Source organism: Humulus lupulus, chromosome 5 (assembly GCF_963169125.1).
Source record: "Humulus lupulus chromosome 5, drHumLupu1.1, whole genome shotgun sequence".
NCBI lineage: Eukaryota > Viridiplantae > Streptophyta > Magnoliopsida > Rosales > Cannabaceae > Humulus > Humulus lupulus.
This window is the reverse complement of record NC_084797.1, coordinates 6,898,595-6,918,384: the sequence shown is the minus strand read 5'-3', so window position 1 is coordinate 6,918,384 and position 19,790 is coordinate 6,898,595. Positions and strand designations below refer to the sequence as shown.

The following is a 19,790-nucleotide window of genomic DNA, read 5'->3' as shown; positions in this document are numbered from 1 at the left end:
CCTCATAGTTAGACTTAGGTAAAATTGTTCTGTCAAGCATAGCGTCGACTAACAATTCCAGCAAACCATCAAAGTAATGATTGCTGGACTTGTTAATAACTTTCCGATGCATCAGCTTCACCAAGAAGTTCAACACGGAATACTTTCGGCAACCCGGGTACCGTTCACTTGACATCTCCTTAAATAAATTGTCATACTTGTCGCGATGTTGAGGATCATCTTGGGGAGGATCATTATAGTTTCCAGCGGGAACGTCATCTTCAGCGTAAACATCCTCCAGGATATCTGCTATCTCATCTTTATCATGATCTCGTACCACATCTGGTGGTGACGGCAGCGCCTCTCCATGGTAATGCCACACTTTGTAGGACTGTACGATGCCATTGTTGAATAAATGCATCAAAATTGCATTTATAGGCTGGAACTTAACATTCCCACATTTCTTGCACGGATAGCGAACCAAACCCCGATCGTTCAACTGATTTTTGGCGATATCGAAGAACTCCTTAACACCATTTCTATACTCCAGAGACCAACGATTCCTCGCACTCATCCAGCTTCTCTCGCTCGTCATCTTTAAGCAAAATAATTAAGAAAATATTAATAATTGTCTTAAAATGAGGGAAATGATAGTCAAAGTATTTCATGATTGTTTGTTTCCCTAATTATCACTAACTGATAATAATATTCTATCTCTGGCAAAAATAATTACTTATAGGGATATTTGCGGCTAAATTACTCAAACTTACAACTTACTAACACTTAAATGACATGTGGCACCACATGATTGGTACACAGTATTATTATTATTATTATTATTATTATTATTATAAATAATTTTTCATAAAAAAATCATTTTATATTTTTCATTTTACAAAAAAAAAAATCCAATTTATTGTTTTTCAATTTAAAAGTAACAAAAAATAATTTTTTCTCATTTAAAAAAAAAATCAAATTTGTTGCTTTTAATCAATTATTTAAGATTAAGTAAAAAAAAAATTTATCTTAAATTATTGCTTGGATTTTAAACAAAATTACTTAATCTTTAATTGAAAAAAAGTAGACAAAATGATAAATAGGAAGATTTTAATAATAATAATAATAATGAATTAAAAAATTTGAGGATATTAACAATAAAAAATTAAATTTAAATTTAAAAAAATGTATTTTTCATACTTAATCTTAAATTGAAAAAAAGTTTGATTTTTTTATTAAAAAAATGTAAATTTTATGTTTTGTTAAATTGAAAAATAAATTGAAAATTATTTTAAGAATATTAATAATGTTGACAAATCATGTAGTGTCACGTGTCATTTGGCCAATCAACTTTAACATTTACTTATTTATTACTTTTATTTTAAAATTAATTTAATTATACATTAATTTCATTTTGTAATTTTTTATTAAATTCTTCAATTTGTATACTTAATCAATAACAATTTTATTATATTTATATTTTACTTAATTATATTTTATTAAATCATTTATATTTTTAACTTTTTCAATTACAAAACATCTAATATTAATGTTAAAATTAATTATTAATTATTATGATTGGTAATTTTATTTTATTTAAATTATAGTTAAAATTTATTTTTTTGATGAATTTTTAATTATACTTACATTTTTATTTAATTAATTATTAAACTTTTATTAATTTTACTAACTCTAACAAAATTGGGCAGCATAACGGCAATATTTCAAACTATCCCAAAAATTGAAAAACCTACAAATTAAACACATATATACCCAGAATATTCCCAGATCATACAAAACATATATATACATTAAGAAATACATCAATTTACATATATACAAATATTTAACCACAAAAAAACATATACCAAAACTGATTGTTTTATTAATACAAAAAAAATTATTAAATACATATTTACAAAAATATCAAATTTAATATAAAACAATTTAAAAATATAAACATACATTATTAATCTGGTTTTTTTAAGTTCATACTTTAACTAAAATACATATATCGCAAAATACAATATAATAAAAATTAACAAGCAAAATTAAACAAATACATATAACACATTAAAATAAAAAAAATACATATTCAAATCTGTTTTTTTAATTTTACAAAAAAAATTATAAATACAAAAAACATATATTATAAAAGTAACTTAAATATAGTTGTTATTAAGAGAAACAAATACATATAAAGCATTAAAATAAAAATTAATTTTGACGACTATATTTTTTGTAATTAATGTTAATTTTCCTAAGACTAACAAAATGTGGGCAGCATAACAACTATATTTTAAACTATCCCAAAATTTTATAAAACCTGCAAACTACACACCTGCCCAGCTCTATCAGCAGGCCCTTTCTTTTGCAATACTTAATAAGGTCTCTCATGGCCCAATTATTATTACAGCGTTCTCCACCATAGAATTCGGCCTTCGGGGTCAACCCGGCGGCTTCTATGAGGAAGGCGGTGCAAAGGAAGCTTGAGGGCTTGTTAAGGAAAGCGGCAAGGGCCGACGAAGGGGGGAAAACGAAAGGCGTTTTCTGGTCCCCCCTGAGCCGGGGGGTGTGCCACGACGAAACAAGGGAATGAAAGGCCGCTTTGCGTTGGAAGCTCTTTACCCTCCCCACAATGATGGCTCTGTTGTCTTGGGGAGCGTTGAAGCTTGCTTCTTCTATAGAGATATTACTAGATCAATATACAGAATATTCTCAGAGCATGCACAACATAAATGCATATTTACTTAAAATTTCTAAAATATTTTAAAATTTGATTTTTAATTGCTAAAATTTAATCTTATTATAATACCAAATCTAATCTCATAATCTTAAGATTAATCGAATACTAATTAAATTAATTTCTAATTATGAGATTATATTAGATCATCTAATGTAATAATTTTACTATACTATCATGCACAACATAAAATTTGATTTTTTCTTGTACCTCTTTTTCTAAAATTTAAAACAGAAAATAAAAATAAAAAAATAAACAAAAAACAAAAATTAAATCATATATAAACAGAAATAAATAAATAAAATAAATAAAAAATAAGAAAATACAAAACAGAAAATAAAAACATAAATATAAATATAAACATATACATTTTAAAGCATATATAAATATATATATAGGTTTAAATATATATATTAGTTTAAATATATAATATATATCAGATTATATAATATAAAATATATAATTGTAACGATCCAACTATTCTAGACTTTGGACCATTAATGACTACTATACTAATCTTAAGAAAACGTACATATGAAAACCATAACTTTATTTAAAAACTGTAAAGTAAAGATTAAATACATAAAAATTCATTTAGGATATGGGATCCCATTGTTTTGAAAACAAAACATAACTTAAATAAATTGGCTACAAAATTAAGTGCGGAAAAATAATACATAGAAATCATAACTAAAAGACTTAAAAACTTCATCCTCGAATCGAACACGCATTCCACTTATTTCATCCAGCCTCAATACACATCGCTACTACAAATATAGGGTTTCTCTGCGCTTTTTTTTCAATCTAAAATAAAAAGCGCAAAAAAAAGGATTGAAGGACACTTAGGAACTTTGTTACTGCGGTTTTTTTAAAAAACGTAATGTAAAGTAGGAAAAGTGGGAAGTGAAAACTTTTTCTCTGCGGTTTTCTTAAAAAAAATGCAGAGAAAAGTTGCACTACTTTTCTCCGCGGTTTTCTTTTATTTGGATAGATCTCGAAAAAATATCAAAGTAAAAAAAAAAACAATCAAAATGGACAACCGAGCACAAAGTTATGCTCGGTAAAAGTTTTGAAAAATTACACTACTTTTCTCTGCGGTTTTTTCAATACAACCACAGATAAAAGTCTTTATTTCTCTGCGGTTTTCTTAAGAAAACCGCTGAGAAAAGGTTCCAGACCTATATATAAACTCATACTTCCCCACAAGGTTCGTAAACCTACTTCATTTCGCGAAAAACTTCTTCAACAGCGGCGGTATGTCTTTCAACCTTAATCTTACTATTTTTTTTTCATCTTTTTTAGCTAAATCTTAGTTAAAAACTGAAGTTGATGCTTAATATTTGTCTATTTTCAAGTTTTTGGTAGTAAAAATGGTTAGGATTTGGTCGAAAAATTGTCCATTTTCACTGTATTTTTGGGCATACATTGTGTTCTTGAGCTTCAAAATAGGTAATGATCTATATATCTTTGTTTGTATAGTTTTTTGTTTTTTTTTCATCATTATTTTTAGAGTTTATTTTGTGTGAAATAGACAAATAGAATTCAAAATTTTGAGATTTTTTTCATAAATCATTAATTTGGTTGCTGAATTTTTTTTCTTCAGATTTTTTGGTGACAAAACCTGAAAATTTTGTTTTTTTTTTCAGGTTTTTAGGTCTCTTTTGTATGCAGCTAAATAGATCTCGAAAAAATACCAAAGTTGAAACAAAAAACACCAAAAACGGAGAACTGAGCACAAAGTTATGCTTCGTCAAAATTTTGAAAAATTACACTACTTTTCTCTACAGTTTTTTCAATAAAACCGCGGATAAAAGTATTTCTTTCTCAGCAGTTATTTTAAAAAAACCGCGGAGAAAAGTACATCTTTCTCTGCGGTTGGCTTACTACAACCGCAGAGAAAAGTGACACTTTTCTCCGCGGTTGGCATACCACTTTTCTCTGCGGTCGAATACACTGCGTTTTTCAATACTCTCGAAAACCGCAGTGTATTGAGTAAAAAAACCGCAGAGAAAAGCCTTTTTTGTAGTAGTGCATCCTCAAACTGCCAAGAATCTTTCCGCCGCCACAACTATTTTCCTGCACATATAAACATAAAGGAATGAGCCTAATGCCCAGCAAGGAAAAACTACTAACCACATAAACATACACATAAAATCATATCATAACATATGCTGAAAACATATCATAACATATATTATATAAGACTATACTAATAATGGCCATTATGACATGTGATAAACCATCTACATCCCCTGTCTAATATTTGAGGTAGGTTAGATCACATGTAGTGTATGATAACCCATCTACGTCCCCTGTCTAATATTTGAGGTAGGGTGAATCATAACATAACATATAAAAACATAAACTTATCATAACATAACATAACATAAAAACATGACATATCATACAAACATACAAGATCTAGCCTATTTTCCTTACCAAAATACCGGGATGATGAGAACAAGGTCAGGATTTTGGAACACTCCTAAAAACCATTAATAGAGATGTGAGTGTTTAAAAAAAAAAAGATGAAGAGGAATGAACTAAACCATCGAGAAGATACTTACCAACAAGAAATCTCAAGTTTGAAGAACTTAGATGCCTAACCAAGAATAGAGAAGATTGGGTTAGGAATTGAGTAGAGAAAAAGTATAAGAACTAATGAAACAATACAGAAAAGGAACTAAGAATAGGAATACCTTTGAAATTGCTATGACTGAACTACACTTCGAAACCGAAATACACTCTATGAACCTTACTTCCCAAGTGTCTAATAAGCTTAGAATGACAAAGTTTATAACCCCAACCCAAGTGTTTATCACTCTATAGTCTCACTAGCACCTTGAAGGCTCTGATCAATGCTTGAAGAATGAATGAAAAGGCTTGGTGCTAGGTCCTATTTATAGAGTTCTATGAATAAAAATCTTCTAATTATAATCCAAATTTAAATTTAAATTTAAAATAGAATCCTAAGGAATAAAAATATTTTAATTATAATCCAAATTTAAATTTAAATTAAAAATAGAATCCTAACTTCTAACTTTCTAAATCCCGTAACTTTAAACTAACCTACAGTAAAATCAACATATCTGGAGCTGTAGGACTCCGATTTAGAATATCTCTATACCGTTAGAAAGATAATTAAATTATCTAAAACTTTTTAGAAATAATATTTTTCGAAATTCATAAGATAAATGGGTCAAAAATAGGTCGGAAGTTACAGTACCCTAAAGTTACGAAAAAAAAATCTATTTAATTATCTAAATAACAACCTAATCCACAAATAAATAAAATTGTGAGTCTAAATATCTAAATAAATATCATGCTCCTAACAGATTCTGGTGAAGACTAAGTCTTATATTTCCCTTATTAAAATAATGATTCCTTAATAATCATGCATATGACAATTGTCATCATAATCCTATTGGCTCTATCTAAACCTTAGATTATAATAATCATCATATTAATAGCCAGCAATATTAATCAAACCTTATGTTATAATTAATATTCTTAAACTATAGGTTAAACTTATAAAATTCATAACTATTGCTAGAAGTTTCCAATTAAATCCCTGCTTGAACCAAAATCCACAGTAATAAACATACTATAACAACTACTAGCTATTACTATTACTACTATTATCTAACTACCTAAGTAAAGTTCTTGGACTCTACAATAATATATATATTAGATTATATATAATATATAATATATATTAGTTTATATATATAATATATATCAGTTTATATATATAATATATAACATATATAATTATATATATCAGTATATACCTGTGCAGCGTGGTGGTCTGGTGGTGGCGGGGTGATCCAGTTGGCGGGGTAGTTCGGTGGTGGCAGGGTGGTCCCGACGGCGGTGTGTACAACTAAGAAAAAAAAAAGAAATGAGAAGAAAATTTATGGGCAAAACAAACTAACAAACAAAAAAATAAAATAACTTACCCTTGAGAGAGATGGTGTCGTTGAAGAAGAGAGGGTATGGGAAAGAAATGAGAGAAATCTGAGATAATGAAAAAAAATGGAGAAGAAGACTCGGGCGGCTGAGTTATAATGTTATGACTTTTGCCGGCGCGTTTCGTTGCGCCAGCAAAAGTATAAAATTGCGCCGGCAAAAGTCTATAAGAGAAACCCTAGTTCAAAACAACGCCGTTTAAATAAGCATACCTTTACCGGCGCATTTTTTGACTTTTGTCGGCGCAACTAAACGCGCCAGCAAAAGTCTGGCCACCTACCTCCTTGAAAACGTGCACAGAATTAATTTCACGCTGACTTTTGCCGGCGCGTTAGGTGAATTGCGCCGGCAAAAGTCACTTCATAATATATTGTTAAACTTTTGCCGGCGCAATTCGGAATTGCGCCGGAAAAGGTTACTTTTGCCGGCACAACTCTGAATGGCGCCTTTGCCGGCGCAATTCACCAAATGCGCCGGTGAAACCAGCAAAAACGTTGTTTCTTGTAGTGCATGCTCTAAATTATCCGATGGATGACTGCTTGGGTGCACCCCTAAAAGGGGCACATTGGTGCACCCCTAAAAACGACACAATGGTATAACCCTTTCTGTTTTTGGTGTTGTGATGATTTTCAACGCAAATTTTTTTTATTACCAAAATAATGAAATTTTATCACAATTTTTTTCTATTAACCACAACACTAAAATTTACACAAAAAATGCATTCTATATTATTATATTAATTTACCTTATAAATAAAATAATATATATATATTTATTTATAAAACAATAATATAAAAATCGAAAAGACAAAATAATGGTTGTTGTTGCTACAATACTGTAGCATTTCAGCAAAATGGGATAACATTTGGCCAGCTATTGGATTTTATTTGCTATTAAAACAGTAACAATATGCAGGGATGGAGTCCCATTGAACTTGCCCATATATGAATATCAATTTTTTATGGTATTTTTTCCATTTACTTTTGTTATGTTAGTTTAACTTTATTTAAATTTCTTATTCATAAATATTATTGTTTTACCATTGATTTAGATCGGTGTAGCTTCTAGCTATAAATTTGTTTTTTTTTTTTTCATTTTTATGATTGTGTTTATATATATGATTTCTAAATCAAAATTTAAACTTTACTATTTTCTTATTAAGGAATTTTCTCATGTGATTGAAAGCTATTTTTAATTATTAGTTGGATTTTTTATGATTTTATCTTAACTTTACTTAACGGTCTCATGACAAAATGACTCATTTTTTAAAGTCATTTTACACTCTAGCCTAATTTTAATAATGTTTTACAAAATAATATCTCATAATTTAGATAGGTAGTCAAAAAATTCAAACAATCGGTCAAAACTTTTATACAGCTGGTCGAATTTTATACAAAAACCATTTTATAAAAAATCATAAATAGTACCAAAATTACAAAAAAAAAAAATTCACCCATTTTTCTTTACTTAATAATAATCAAGATTATTATTTTTATTTTAACTTGGACAAGCTTTGGGGAGGGTTTGGTTCTATAGAAGACTTGGGCAAGTTTGCCGGCAGGCTCTCGGCAGGTTTGATGGTTCTGCATTTATTTATACAATTTGTGTAACGCCCCACGTCACTAAGGCTGCTTCCTAAAATGAAGACTAGCCCTGCAAACCAACACGAGTCTTTCTAGAACTACCCAAGAGGTCACCCATCATGAGATTACTCCAGGTCAAGCCCGCTTAACTTTGGAGTTCTCAAGTGATGGGCTGCCGAAAAGATGATGCATCTTGTTGGCATAAGTAGTACCCATCAATCTATTTAAACTCTCTTCAACTATGTAGTCCCATACCTACATAGTCTTAAAATCATTACACTTAACCTTCCCCAGGCGATGTGGGATTGCATAGCTTTACCCGGTCTTTCCCCCTACAGATCAAGGGATACTGACTGTCACAATCACCCACCCTTAGGGTTCTGACGTCCCCGTCGGGCACACTTTCGGCTGTGTCAAGGCTCTGATACCATTGTAACGCCCCACGTCACTAAACCTGCTTCCTAGAATGAAGACTGGCCCTGCAAACCAACACGAGTCTTTCCAGCGTTCTTTGTCCTCACTCGCACACTTCCTGGGAAAACTTCCCAAGAGGTCACCCATCATGAGATTACTCCAAGTCAAGCATGCTTAACTTTGGAGTTCTCAAGTGATGGGTTATTGAAAAGATGATGCTTCTTGTTGGTATAAGTAGTACCCATCAATCTATTTATGAAACTATTTTTATGTATTCCCATACCTACTCAGTCTAAGAATCGTCACACTAAACCTTCCTCACGCGATGTGGGATTGCACAGCTTTACCCGGTCTTTCCCCTACAGATCACGGGATACTGACTGTCACAATTACCCACCCTTAGGGGTCTGACGTCCCCGTCGGCCACACTTCTGGCTGTGTCAAGGCTCTGATACCATTTGTAACACCCTACGTCACTAAGGCTGCTTCCTAGAATGACGACTGTCTCTGCAAACCAACACGAGTCTTTCCAGCGTGCTTTGTCCTCACTCGCACGCTTCCTGGGAAAACTTCCCAAGAGGTCACCCATCATAAGATTACTCCAGGTCAAGCACGCTTAACTTTAGAGTTCTCAAGTGATGGGCTACCGAAAAGATGATGCACCTTGTTGGCACAAGTAGTACCCATCAATCTATTTAAACTCTTTTCAACTATGTAGTCTCATACCTACTCAGTCTTAGAATCATCACACTTAACATTCCCTAGGCGATGTGGGATTGCATAGCTTTACTTGTTCTTTCTCCAACGCCCTTCTTCAATGTCTTAATGTATTATATTGAAGTATTATACCACAGAAATTTCTTTTATTAAATAATTAAAAAAACAGAAACCTTTGATATGCAAATATTACTATAGCAAGAGAAACTATTTAATTTGATGAATAATAATAATAATAAACTTTTATATAAAAATAAATTAAATGTTCTTTTTTTTTTAAAAAAAAATAAGCTCAAAAAAGAATAACCACACATATGTATACCTGTCATTCAACGTTGAGTTGATTGTTGACCCAAGCATATACAAATCTTCCTTCTTCGTTTCATATTATATATATATATATATATTTATATTATACTAATTCCTTTTTCTACTATGAACATCTGAGCGAAATAGCTAGCCTCTGCAGGTGAGTATTTTTCATACTCAGTATGTATATATATGTAATTATATAATTTCATATTTTTTAATATGCATGCAAATTTTAATTTGCACACATATTGGAAAATGGTATTTGATTTTTCATGTAATTACCTGCTATTTTCTCTGTCAAATAATTCAGCAGGAATTGTAATATATTCATTCTTCGTCAAGAGGAGAGGAAACCACAGCTATGAATATTCCTGGATACAACGGTTCCAGCACAGTGCGGTAATTAATTAATAATGTATTTTTATTTATTAATATGTTAATTTCATCCAAATTTTCTTATTTGAGCCATACATGAAGATTCCTAAATTTTCTTATTTATTACTATGTGCTTCAGGAGCTATAAGCTGAAGATTCCTAAAATTTGTATTTTTTTTAATTACGATCGATTATACCGTTCAATATTTATCTTATTTGCTTTACTACTACTAATTTAACACTTCCTTTCATACTACTAATTCATTACTTTGAACTAGTGGAAAAATAAATAAAAACTAAAAGTTTAGACAGTCTAATTTTTTATTTATTATTTATATATTGATATACTGTAAAACGTGTACAAATTAGTAACATGTGGGACCAAAAAAATTGATTGATATTAATCATAGAGATGAATTGATCATATTATGTTAAATTTAGGAAAGTAGATATCCAACGTACCAATTTATAAATGTTACTATCAGGCCTCTTATAGTGCCCAACACCATATGAGGTGACACTCTATAATTGGTTAGCGATACCTCATAATACATATTAAATTAAAATAAGTGGGACCCGATATTAGATTATACCAATAACAATATGCCACATACTTATGGTGTTGAATACCAGTAGTGCCCTTTAGCAATTCTCCGAAATCATTCAAAGTTCTCTTAATTGGGTTATGAAATTATTAATTTATGGTTTTCCTGAATAGTGAGATTATTAATTTTTCTATACCATGTGGAATCTATATATTCTTTAGAAATATCAAATTAATCTTTTCTTTTAGGAATGAAAAGCAAGATTCCAAGGCCAAGAAAGATGGAAGGCAAAATCATTCAGCACTAAACCCATGGGCAGCATACTCTAGAAAATGGAATAAGATTTTCCTAGTTTCATGTGTAATTGGAGTCACAATCGATCCATTGTTCCTCTACATTCCAATTGTAAACGATGACCAAAAGTGCCTCAATATTGACCACAATATGATGCAAATATTTCTTGTTTTGCGATTCCTTACCGATTTCTCCTACATTCTAAACATCATTTTTCAGCTTCAATCTGCAATTGCAACGTCTAAGGAACTTGGTCAATCTATTTTTATAGGTCTTCCTTGGTCTTATCTTCTAATTGATATTTTAGCCATTCTTCCTCTCCCTCAGGTAACAAACACTAAGTCACATTCAATGTATTTACTGGTTAGATTTAATTCGTGTATATAACTAATAAAGAATTTGTACGTATATAGGTGGTGGTTTTGATGTACTTTCCCAAGATTACAGCATCAAAATCTTTGTTTGCAAGAGAGTTTCTCAACTTACTACTACTTTTCCAATATGTTCCTCGGATTCTTCGTGTGTACCTTTCAGCCAAAGACTTAGGAAGGACTTTTGACTCACTCACTCAACGTGTATGGGTCAGAGGTGCCTTCTTCTTCTTTCTTTACATTATTTTTGGTCATGTAAGTATATATCATGAATCATATTATTATTATTTTCATATTTTTTTTACCAAAAGCACATGATCAATTTTATATATATTGGCATAGGTGCTTGGAGCCTTTTGGTATTTCTTTTCAATTTTTCGTGAAACAGCTTGCTGGCACATTGCTTGTAAAACTCTTGGATCTCAGGAATGCAAACCTGGTCCTTTTTACTGTCATGGCAGTCACCCCATTAAGAATTTGACAAAGTTGAATGAGTATTGCCCCGTTAATCCCCCAAATGCATCTGTCTTCAATTTTGGAATATTTTCTCATGCTCTTGAATCTCGTATAGTCTGCAAATCAGATTTTCTGCAAAAATTCACTTCTAGTTTTTGGTGGGGTTTGAGAAATTTAAGGTTTGCATACATATACTTAACCTTCTATTTGAAAAATCTCATATAATTAATGTGTGTGATCACATCTCTAATCTCCATGGTTCTTCTTCTTATTATTATTATTTTCAGTTCTTGTGGTCAAAATCTTGACACAAGTAGCAATGTGCATGAAAACTTGTTTGCAGTTCTTATTTCCATATTGGGCTTACTTTTGCTTCTATACCTAATTGGAAATGTACAGGTATGTATTCAATCATTACTAAATTTTCTTTCTTTCTTTCTTTCTTAATTTTTAAATTTGTCTTCTTAACTCCTATTAATTTATAATGGATAATTTAAAAGACATATATACAACTTGCAACCACAAAGTCAGAAGAGGCAAGAAGAAATATAAGTAGCAAACAAAGAGAAATAGATTTGCATCTATCACACCTTGATCTTCCACCGAAGAAAAGGGTAGTCATCAAGAGATACCTATCCAGAGCAATGAAAGAAGGCAAAGAGTTTGATATTGAACAACTAGTTTCTCTACTTAATGTTAAAGCTCGTCATAACCAGCACAACACCGAGGTTAGTGATTCTACACTCTGGTTTACGTTTGATAATTTTTTGAAAAATAACACCTTTGTCTAAAAATTTGACCGATAGTAAAAAAATATTCAGCTAACTCTCTAAAAAAATTTACTAGTTGTCTAAATTTTTTTATTTAGATTTCTTAAAATTTCGACCAATTATCTAAGTTGTTATAGGTCATTTGGCAAATAATTATTAAAACTCGGCTAAATTGAAAAATAATTTTAAAAAAATAGTTCATTTCGCCAAGGATCGGTATTTATATCCATGGATGATTACTTTAATATTAACAATTAGATTAATATCAATGGTCCATATTTATAGTTGTTAATTAATATTTCTAAAAATAAATTTTAATTTTTTCAAATTTTTGGAAGGGTTACTTGATAAAACGTGTAATTATTATGAAAATATAATATTGCAAACTTTTTATTTTTCAAATGCATGTCAATTTCTAAATATAGCTAGTGTTTTTCATTGGTTGGAAACAACAATAATTATGGCAAAAAAAAAAAACTAAATTCGAAATTAATATAAAAAAAAATAATTACTTGTCGGTGACTTGCTATTGCAAGTCACTATATTACCACATTATCATAATTATCAGTATCCATTGAGTAGTAAAATCTCCACTATATATATATATATACTATATATATATGTATATATAACATATATAATATTCATTTTGGAACAGACATTTCCAGGTTTGGTTATCAAATTATTGGATGTGAAAAAGCATGAGAAGAACGCAGCCGAACGAAAGGCAAAGTCATGGATACAACAATTTGAAAGTCTAGAACCTAAAATTGAAACAATTATGGAATACGCAAGGCTAAGATTGCAAGAAGGCAAAGATGTAGACATTGTACATCTTTGCCATATTCTACCTTCGTCACTTGAAGTATCAATCAAGAAACTCATTTGCTTACCAATGATAAACAAAGTACGTACATTCATTATTAATTATACCACGTTATATTATATATATGTGTGTGTTTGACCTTATGAAATTTTGACGTGAGTTATTGAATATGGGATATGAACAGGTTCCATTGCTTCAAAACATCGATGACAAAGTTCTCGAAAATTTCTGTAGTGTTTTAAAACCAGTCATATACTCAGAGAATAGTTATATCATTCGAAAGGGAGAGCCTCTTGATATGATGTTGTTCATCTTACAAGGTGTTGTGTGGACCTTTGACAGTAGTACTAGTTCAATCGAGCGCCTTCAAAATGGTGATTATTATGGAAATGAACTCGTGGAATGGGAATTGAACACATCAAGATGTTCCAAGTTCCCAGTCTCAATCTGTAATCTCAAATCTCACACAAAAGTTGAAGCCTTTGCTCTTAGGGCTATTGATTTCGAGGAAGTACTGTTGAAATGCTGGTGCAAGTTCTTTCAAAGCTTACCCAATAATGAAGCCATGTCCGAGGGCATGAGGTCTTTTGCAGCTACGTATTTGCAGCGAGCTTTTCGACGCTACATGAATAAGAAAAAGTCACAACAGAAGAAGGGTCCAGGTCAAGATAGGGAAGAGATAAAGGAAATCATTATTAATTAATGTTTCGTGAACTATAAAATATGTATTTTATTAAGAGGTATATTTAAATTGTGTTTGGAATTTATTATGTAGGGAATTTGTAATCTTAATATAATTTTCTGAGATTATTTTAATTCAAGATTTAGTTCTGAAACACCATTAGTTCTATATTACATAATGCATATTAATATTTGGTTTGAATAATGATATGTGCACCAAAACATTACGCCAACTCATGTGGCACTGTTTTTAAAACAGTGGGTTTCGCCTGAAATAAATTTGATAGGTGAAATGAAACTGTCACGTCAGATGGTGTAATGTTTTAGTACATAATTTTGGTGCACATATTATCACTCATTTGGTTTAATTAGTAGTTTGGTGAATGTAGAAAATATATGGAGACTAGTTTGTTAAATAGAGCTATTAGCACAACAACAAAACACGTTATTACCGGCAGAAGCTCCGTCGGTAATAACACTGGATTCCGCCGGCAATAGTTGGTCAGTAATTATGGTTATTACCCGCAGACTGACACCCTACCGTTAATATATTAGTACCAGGGGATTATTAGGGGTGGACTCCGCCGGTGTAAAAAGTAGTCAACATCGTGTTTGACTCATTTAATACCAGCGGGTCCCACCCCTATTAATCTGTCGATAATTAATTAATAATTTTTTATAAAAAATATTAAAATATAATAATTTGTTTGATTTTGTTTAATAATAAATAAATATATAATGCTTATTTAAAGATAATACAATTTAACATAAATTAAAATTAATTATTAATAACACAATTAATAATCATCAAACAAAATTACATATAAACTAATCATAAAATTAACATAATAAAAATATACATTGTCTTAATTTAATTATATATTGTTGACGCCGTTTTTTGTCAACTTAGAAAAGGAGAGCACTAAACACGAAATTATAAAAATCAATGATAAACACTCGATATTTTACACGGTTCAGCAGTTAAAATCTGTCTAGTCCACGAGTCAATATTATTGAATTGTGAAATTCCCTTAAAGCTTTCAGAAATCAATTTAGCAGAGTATTCCCAATACCAAATTCAGCGTCTCTACAAATGAATTTCTCCAGTCTATTTATAGACTGGTTTACAGAATATTTCCCCTCATATTTTGGGAAGTTATTATTCCAATTTCAAATCAATACAATTAAATGTGTTTAAATACTTAATATCCCATGACATTCGGGATTTATTAACAGATTGAACAAATCCCCTAGATATACGGATTTAAAACAGTAATCGTATTCACACTAGATTATCGACCTCGAACATATGACTTGCATACCTTCGAGATCGACCAATCATCGCGAGCTCGCTACTTTGGTTTGCCTCATCCTTATCAAATAGCTTTATCGATATCGTCCTCTCCAAGCTCGCAGTGCCCAGGCTCGAACCTTCTCGACCGATGCTAGATCGCCAACAAGAAATAATAAGGAAATTTATACAAGTGTCGAACGCTTGTAATTGTAGCTTCGAGCTTAACTTGTAACCTCGGAACACCTTCGAGGCCACACGTATTTCCGAGCTCACCAATTCCAACGTCGTCGTTTTAATACTGAGCGAGACTGTCAAACCCAAATCATATAAATGCTGGTGACATGGCACACTTGCTTATTTCGAGCTTACATTTTACGAGCCTATCAAGACCATAATTTCCATTCTCGAAATTTGGGTGTAACATTTTTCCCCCTCAAAAGTCTTGGTTCGAATCCTATATGAGAAGGAAACTTCTGAACTTCTACTTTCGAAAATCTTGCCACCTATTGCACTCGAATATGGACACGCGTCAGCCAAGGGTTGACACTAGTACTTGAGTACTCTTTACATCTGCCCACATCTTTTCATATCCCCATTTTGCAACCATTAGTATATTTATACCCCATTCGTTAAGCTCGCCTTCTTCTGGACGGACGGTCTCGTTCCTTCCAGATTTTACTCTTTTCAACATATCCGTAAGTATCTCATCACACTTGTCCCTTTTTTTCATTACATAGTTAGACTCAAAACATTCACACATTTATTCCTGCGGCCAATTACCACCGCCCCACCCCATTAGAAATGATGAAGAAGCATAGGGTAGCCTTGCTCCAACTACTCTATATTCAGAGATCCATGTCCTACCTTCTCCATGAAGACCGGCTCCCAGCCTGCGGCCTCTTAGAGGAAGGCCAGTATACGGATGACTTAGCTTACAAGTATTTGAGGTGAGACCACATGCCACTTCCCAATGACAGACTTCCCCCTCAGAGGAGATCTTCGAGCTCGCGGTCACGTGCCCCTGTAGCCCGTCGACACGATCGGCCTGCCTCTGGCAATGAAGTTCATGACGAATCCTCACCATGCTCAAGTGATGGAGGTAAAGTGGGGCTCGACTCCTCCATGTGGTCTCCTTATATGCTTAAGCACAAACCCGATGTATTGATTCTCTTTGAGGATCCTAGGGAGAATTTTTATTTATGCTCACGGGTAGATCATAGAGTTCGTAGGTTTATGTAATGCCTCGAATTTCCTAATAAGGTTTAAGACCTTGATTAGGAGGTCGGGAGGGCCATAAATGATTTATTATGTGATTTAGTGATCATATGCATGTTTATGTGAATTATATTATTATATGATGATAAATGCATGCATATGGGTATATTTTTAATTATAAGGGCATTTTGGTAATTTGGCCTGTTGAGGGCGTGATTGTGTATTTTTGTGCATGTGGGTGAGTTATGAATTGTACCACATTATATGTGGATATGTTCGAGCATTTCAGCATGAGAGGATCATGAAATGCAAGTGTTCGGTCTGGTCATAGCGGGTTTAAGTTCGGGGCTCGGGGTGAGTCTCGGGGTGATTTTAATGATTAGAGCATTACCAGGAGTTAAAGGGTAATGGGATATAATTTATTGGTGTTTGAGAATATCGAGAATAACAGTAATTGGAAGGTGTTAATTATAATTAACGAAATATGTGCGAAAGGATGATTTTGCCCTCGGTGGCTGTTAAGGTTTTATTTTAGACTTGAGGGCATTTAGGTCTTTTCAACCTTAAGGATTTATATAAGCCATTAAGGCTGTAGAAGGGTAACAAAAACATAGTCTCTTTCCTCCTTCTCTCCCAATGGTTTTCTCCTCCATTTTTCTTTGAATTTTCAAGCTCTTTTTGAGGAATCAAGCCAAGGAACCAAGCTGTGATAAGCTAGGGTTATGCTCCACCATTGAAGAGGGTGTGTTGCTAAGATTGATAAGAGATTTTAGCCATTAGAACTCTTGCTTTTGCTCTGTTTTCCTAGTTGAGTTTCAACTGGTTTTTGGGTTGGAAAGTTGGGAATTGATTGGAGTTTTGGCTAGGGTTCTTGAGGTAGTGATGCTTGGGGTATGTGAGGATGGCTTTTGGGTTCATTTGGCTTCAAAAATGGGGTTTTGAAGCATTGGAATCGAGTTGGAATTGAAGGAGTCGAAGGAAGAGATTTCAGGGGAGTATCTGGTTGGGGGTAGCGCTATAGCGCCCATTAGAGGGCGCTATAGCGCTACACAAGATTTGTTTGGGCGGTTTGGGGTTCTGAGTATAGCGCTGGGGCACTATTGAGCAGTGTTGTAGTGCTACTCTGTTTTTCCAGAATCTCGTTTTGAGTGTTTTTAAGGGTTTTTGGCTCGGGGTTTCAATCCTTAAAGCCCAGGATCGAATCTACTCACCGTGTGGGTACATTTCGGGGTCCCGAGAGTGGGGTTTAGATCAAGATCCTATCTTTTTTTATTTTCATTAATCGGAGATTGTATTTGGTTATAACTAGGTGACCGCTAAGGGATTAAAGGATCGATCGTTCTCAAGGGTTGTTCTTGTTCTAATTCTCGCTCGAACCAAAGGTAAGAAAACTGCCCCCTGTGTATATGTAAGTTATTCTTGATGCATGTTGGATGTCTAAATCTGATGCATGTGATGCACGAGAAACATGTGATTAGGGCATGCTGTGAATATTGAATATGAGATTGTTCAGAGGTTGAGTCTCTGTGTTTATGCATGATCCTAATTGTGCTAGCAATTGTTAAGTAAGCATGCTGAATGCCCTGTGTTGGATATTTGACATATGATATATGTTTGGTAGCATTACTTACTTTTGTATGGCACTGACTAGTCAGGGTCGGCACTGGTCGAGTATCACAGACCTAAGAGCCGAAAACGGCATTAGCGTCTTGAACGTAGGGCCGATAAAATATTAGATATAATCGATATTAGCATTTAATGACTCTAGGAGCATTAATGCTAGACCGACCTTAAGTTCGATGAAATTTATAAGCACTTGTCTAGTTTAAGACTAGTTACTCAGAGCCAGGGCCAAAGGCCTAGGTGACGGTTTGTCACATGGCTAGGGAGCAGTATCCCATGGTTATGACTTTCTGGTCATGAGGAATGTTATGTTGGTGACTAATCATCATGCACCTATCCTGTTTAAGCTAGTGAAAGGATCACTTATTTATAAAGGGAACGGAACCCACCTTAGCGACTTGTAACACTGTCACTCTTCTATTTAGGGCTATAAGCTCGGTATGGTTACCAGAACCACTACTGTTAAATCACTTATCTGATTGAGATTGACTTGATAGTCATCCACTCAAGAGGGCAGGATTCCTTATCCTGGATGCCCATCATTACGTGAATTTGTTTGCCTGCTTGAATAGGGCTATATTTGCTAGGCGTGTGCCTTATGATTTGATGATATGTTATTATTTTTCATGAGCATATTAAGTTTTCTTGTTAGGCTTCGGCTCACGGGTGTTATGTGGTGCAGGTAAAGGCAAAAGAAAGCTGGACCATCCTCTAGTTGGAGAGCTTAGGTGACGATGTGTACATATGCGGTTGCTCAGTCGCCACGGCCGAGGGTTGAAAGAGGAACTAGGTGTTGTGTAAAATCGATACGCAAGTGCACGTAATCGTAACAAGTAATAAAGAGTAAGTGAAATCGTTCCCACAAGGACTGTATATTAAGTACCAAAACTTAATTCCTATTTCTATTTGAGAAGAGAAGTCAAGTTTTCACCAAGATTGATTGAGAGAAATCAATCTCTCAAAATAATTATGGGAGATTCGAACAAGGTGTTTTGATGGTGTTCGGAGGGATAAGGCATGCTTAAATGGCTATGCCATGTGCCCAAGAAAATGCCTAAGAGTGCCTAAAGGTGCTTTAAGTGTTTGAAAAATGTGGTGTCCGAGCATACCTTGAGATGGCCGATCGGATGCATGTTGATCCGAGGACCATCTCGCCTATGTCCAAGGATCTAGGCCCAGAAATTTGGTTCCTAAGGTGCTACGTCTGACCAGGAGGAGTTACATCCGAGCGGCTGTGCTAGTCCGGGCAGCCCATGCATTCAAGGTTGATGTCGGAGTGGCTGGAGGAGATGCGTCCGAGCGGCTGTGCCAGTCCGAGGTGCTTCTGCCGCACCTGTGTCCGAGAGATGCATCTGAGGAGCCCAACGCTAACACCCTTGTATGTCCGGTCGAACATCTAGCATCTGAGCGGTCTTGTGTCCGAGGAGCCAAGATGTGCTTGGCATCTGAACGGTCTTGTGTCCGAGGAGAGACAAAAGGCCTGGTCGGACGCATGTCCGAGGAGAGACAAAAGGCCTAGTCGGACGCATGTCCGAGGAGAGACAAAAAGGCCTGGTCGGACGCATGTCCGAGGAGAGACAAAAGGCCTGGTCGGACGCATGTAATCCTAGCGCAACCAAATTGAGG

General features: G+C 33.5%; 1 protein-coding gene across 2 annotated transcripts; it reads left to right on the top strand.

The window, feature by feature from the left end:
- The first annotated feature begins 9,795 nt into the window (after positions 1–9,795).
- Positions 9,796–14,187, top strand: LOC133834318 (cyclic nucleotide-gated ion channel 1-like). Of its 2 annotated transcripts, none has more exons than XM_062263899.1 (9): positions 9,796–9,871; positions 10,028–10,113; positions 10,883–11,255; positions 11,342–11,554; positions 11,642–11,934; positions 12,043–12,154; positions 12,256–12,483; positions 13,184–13,432; positions 13,536–14,187. In XM_062263899.1, exons 2-9 carry the CDS (start codon positions 10,076–10,078, stop codon positions 14,052–14,054), a joined length of 2,025 nt encoding a protein of 674 aa, XP_062119883.1. In that variant the 5' UTR covers positions 9,796–9,871; positions 10,028–10,075; the 3' UTR covers positions 14,055–14,187. The 2 variants fall into 2 exon arrangements, with proteins under 2 accessions (XP_062119883.1, XP_062119882.1); XM_062263898.1 differs by having other exon boundaries at positions 9,820–9,871; positions 10,025–10,113.
- The last annotated feature ends 5,603 nt before the right edge of the window (positions 14,188–19,790 follow it).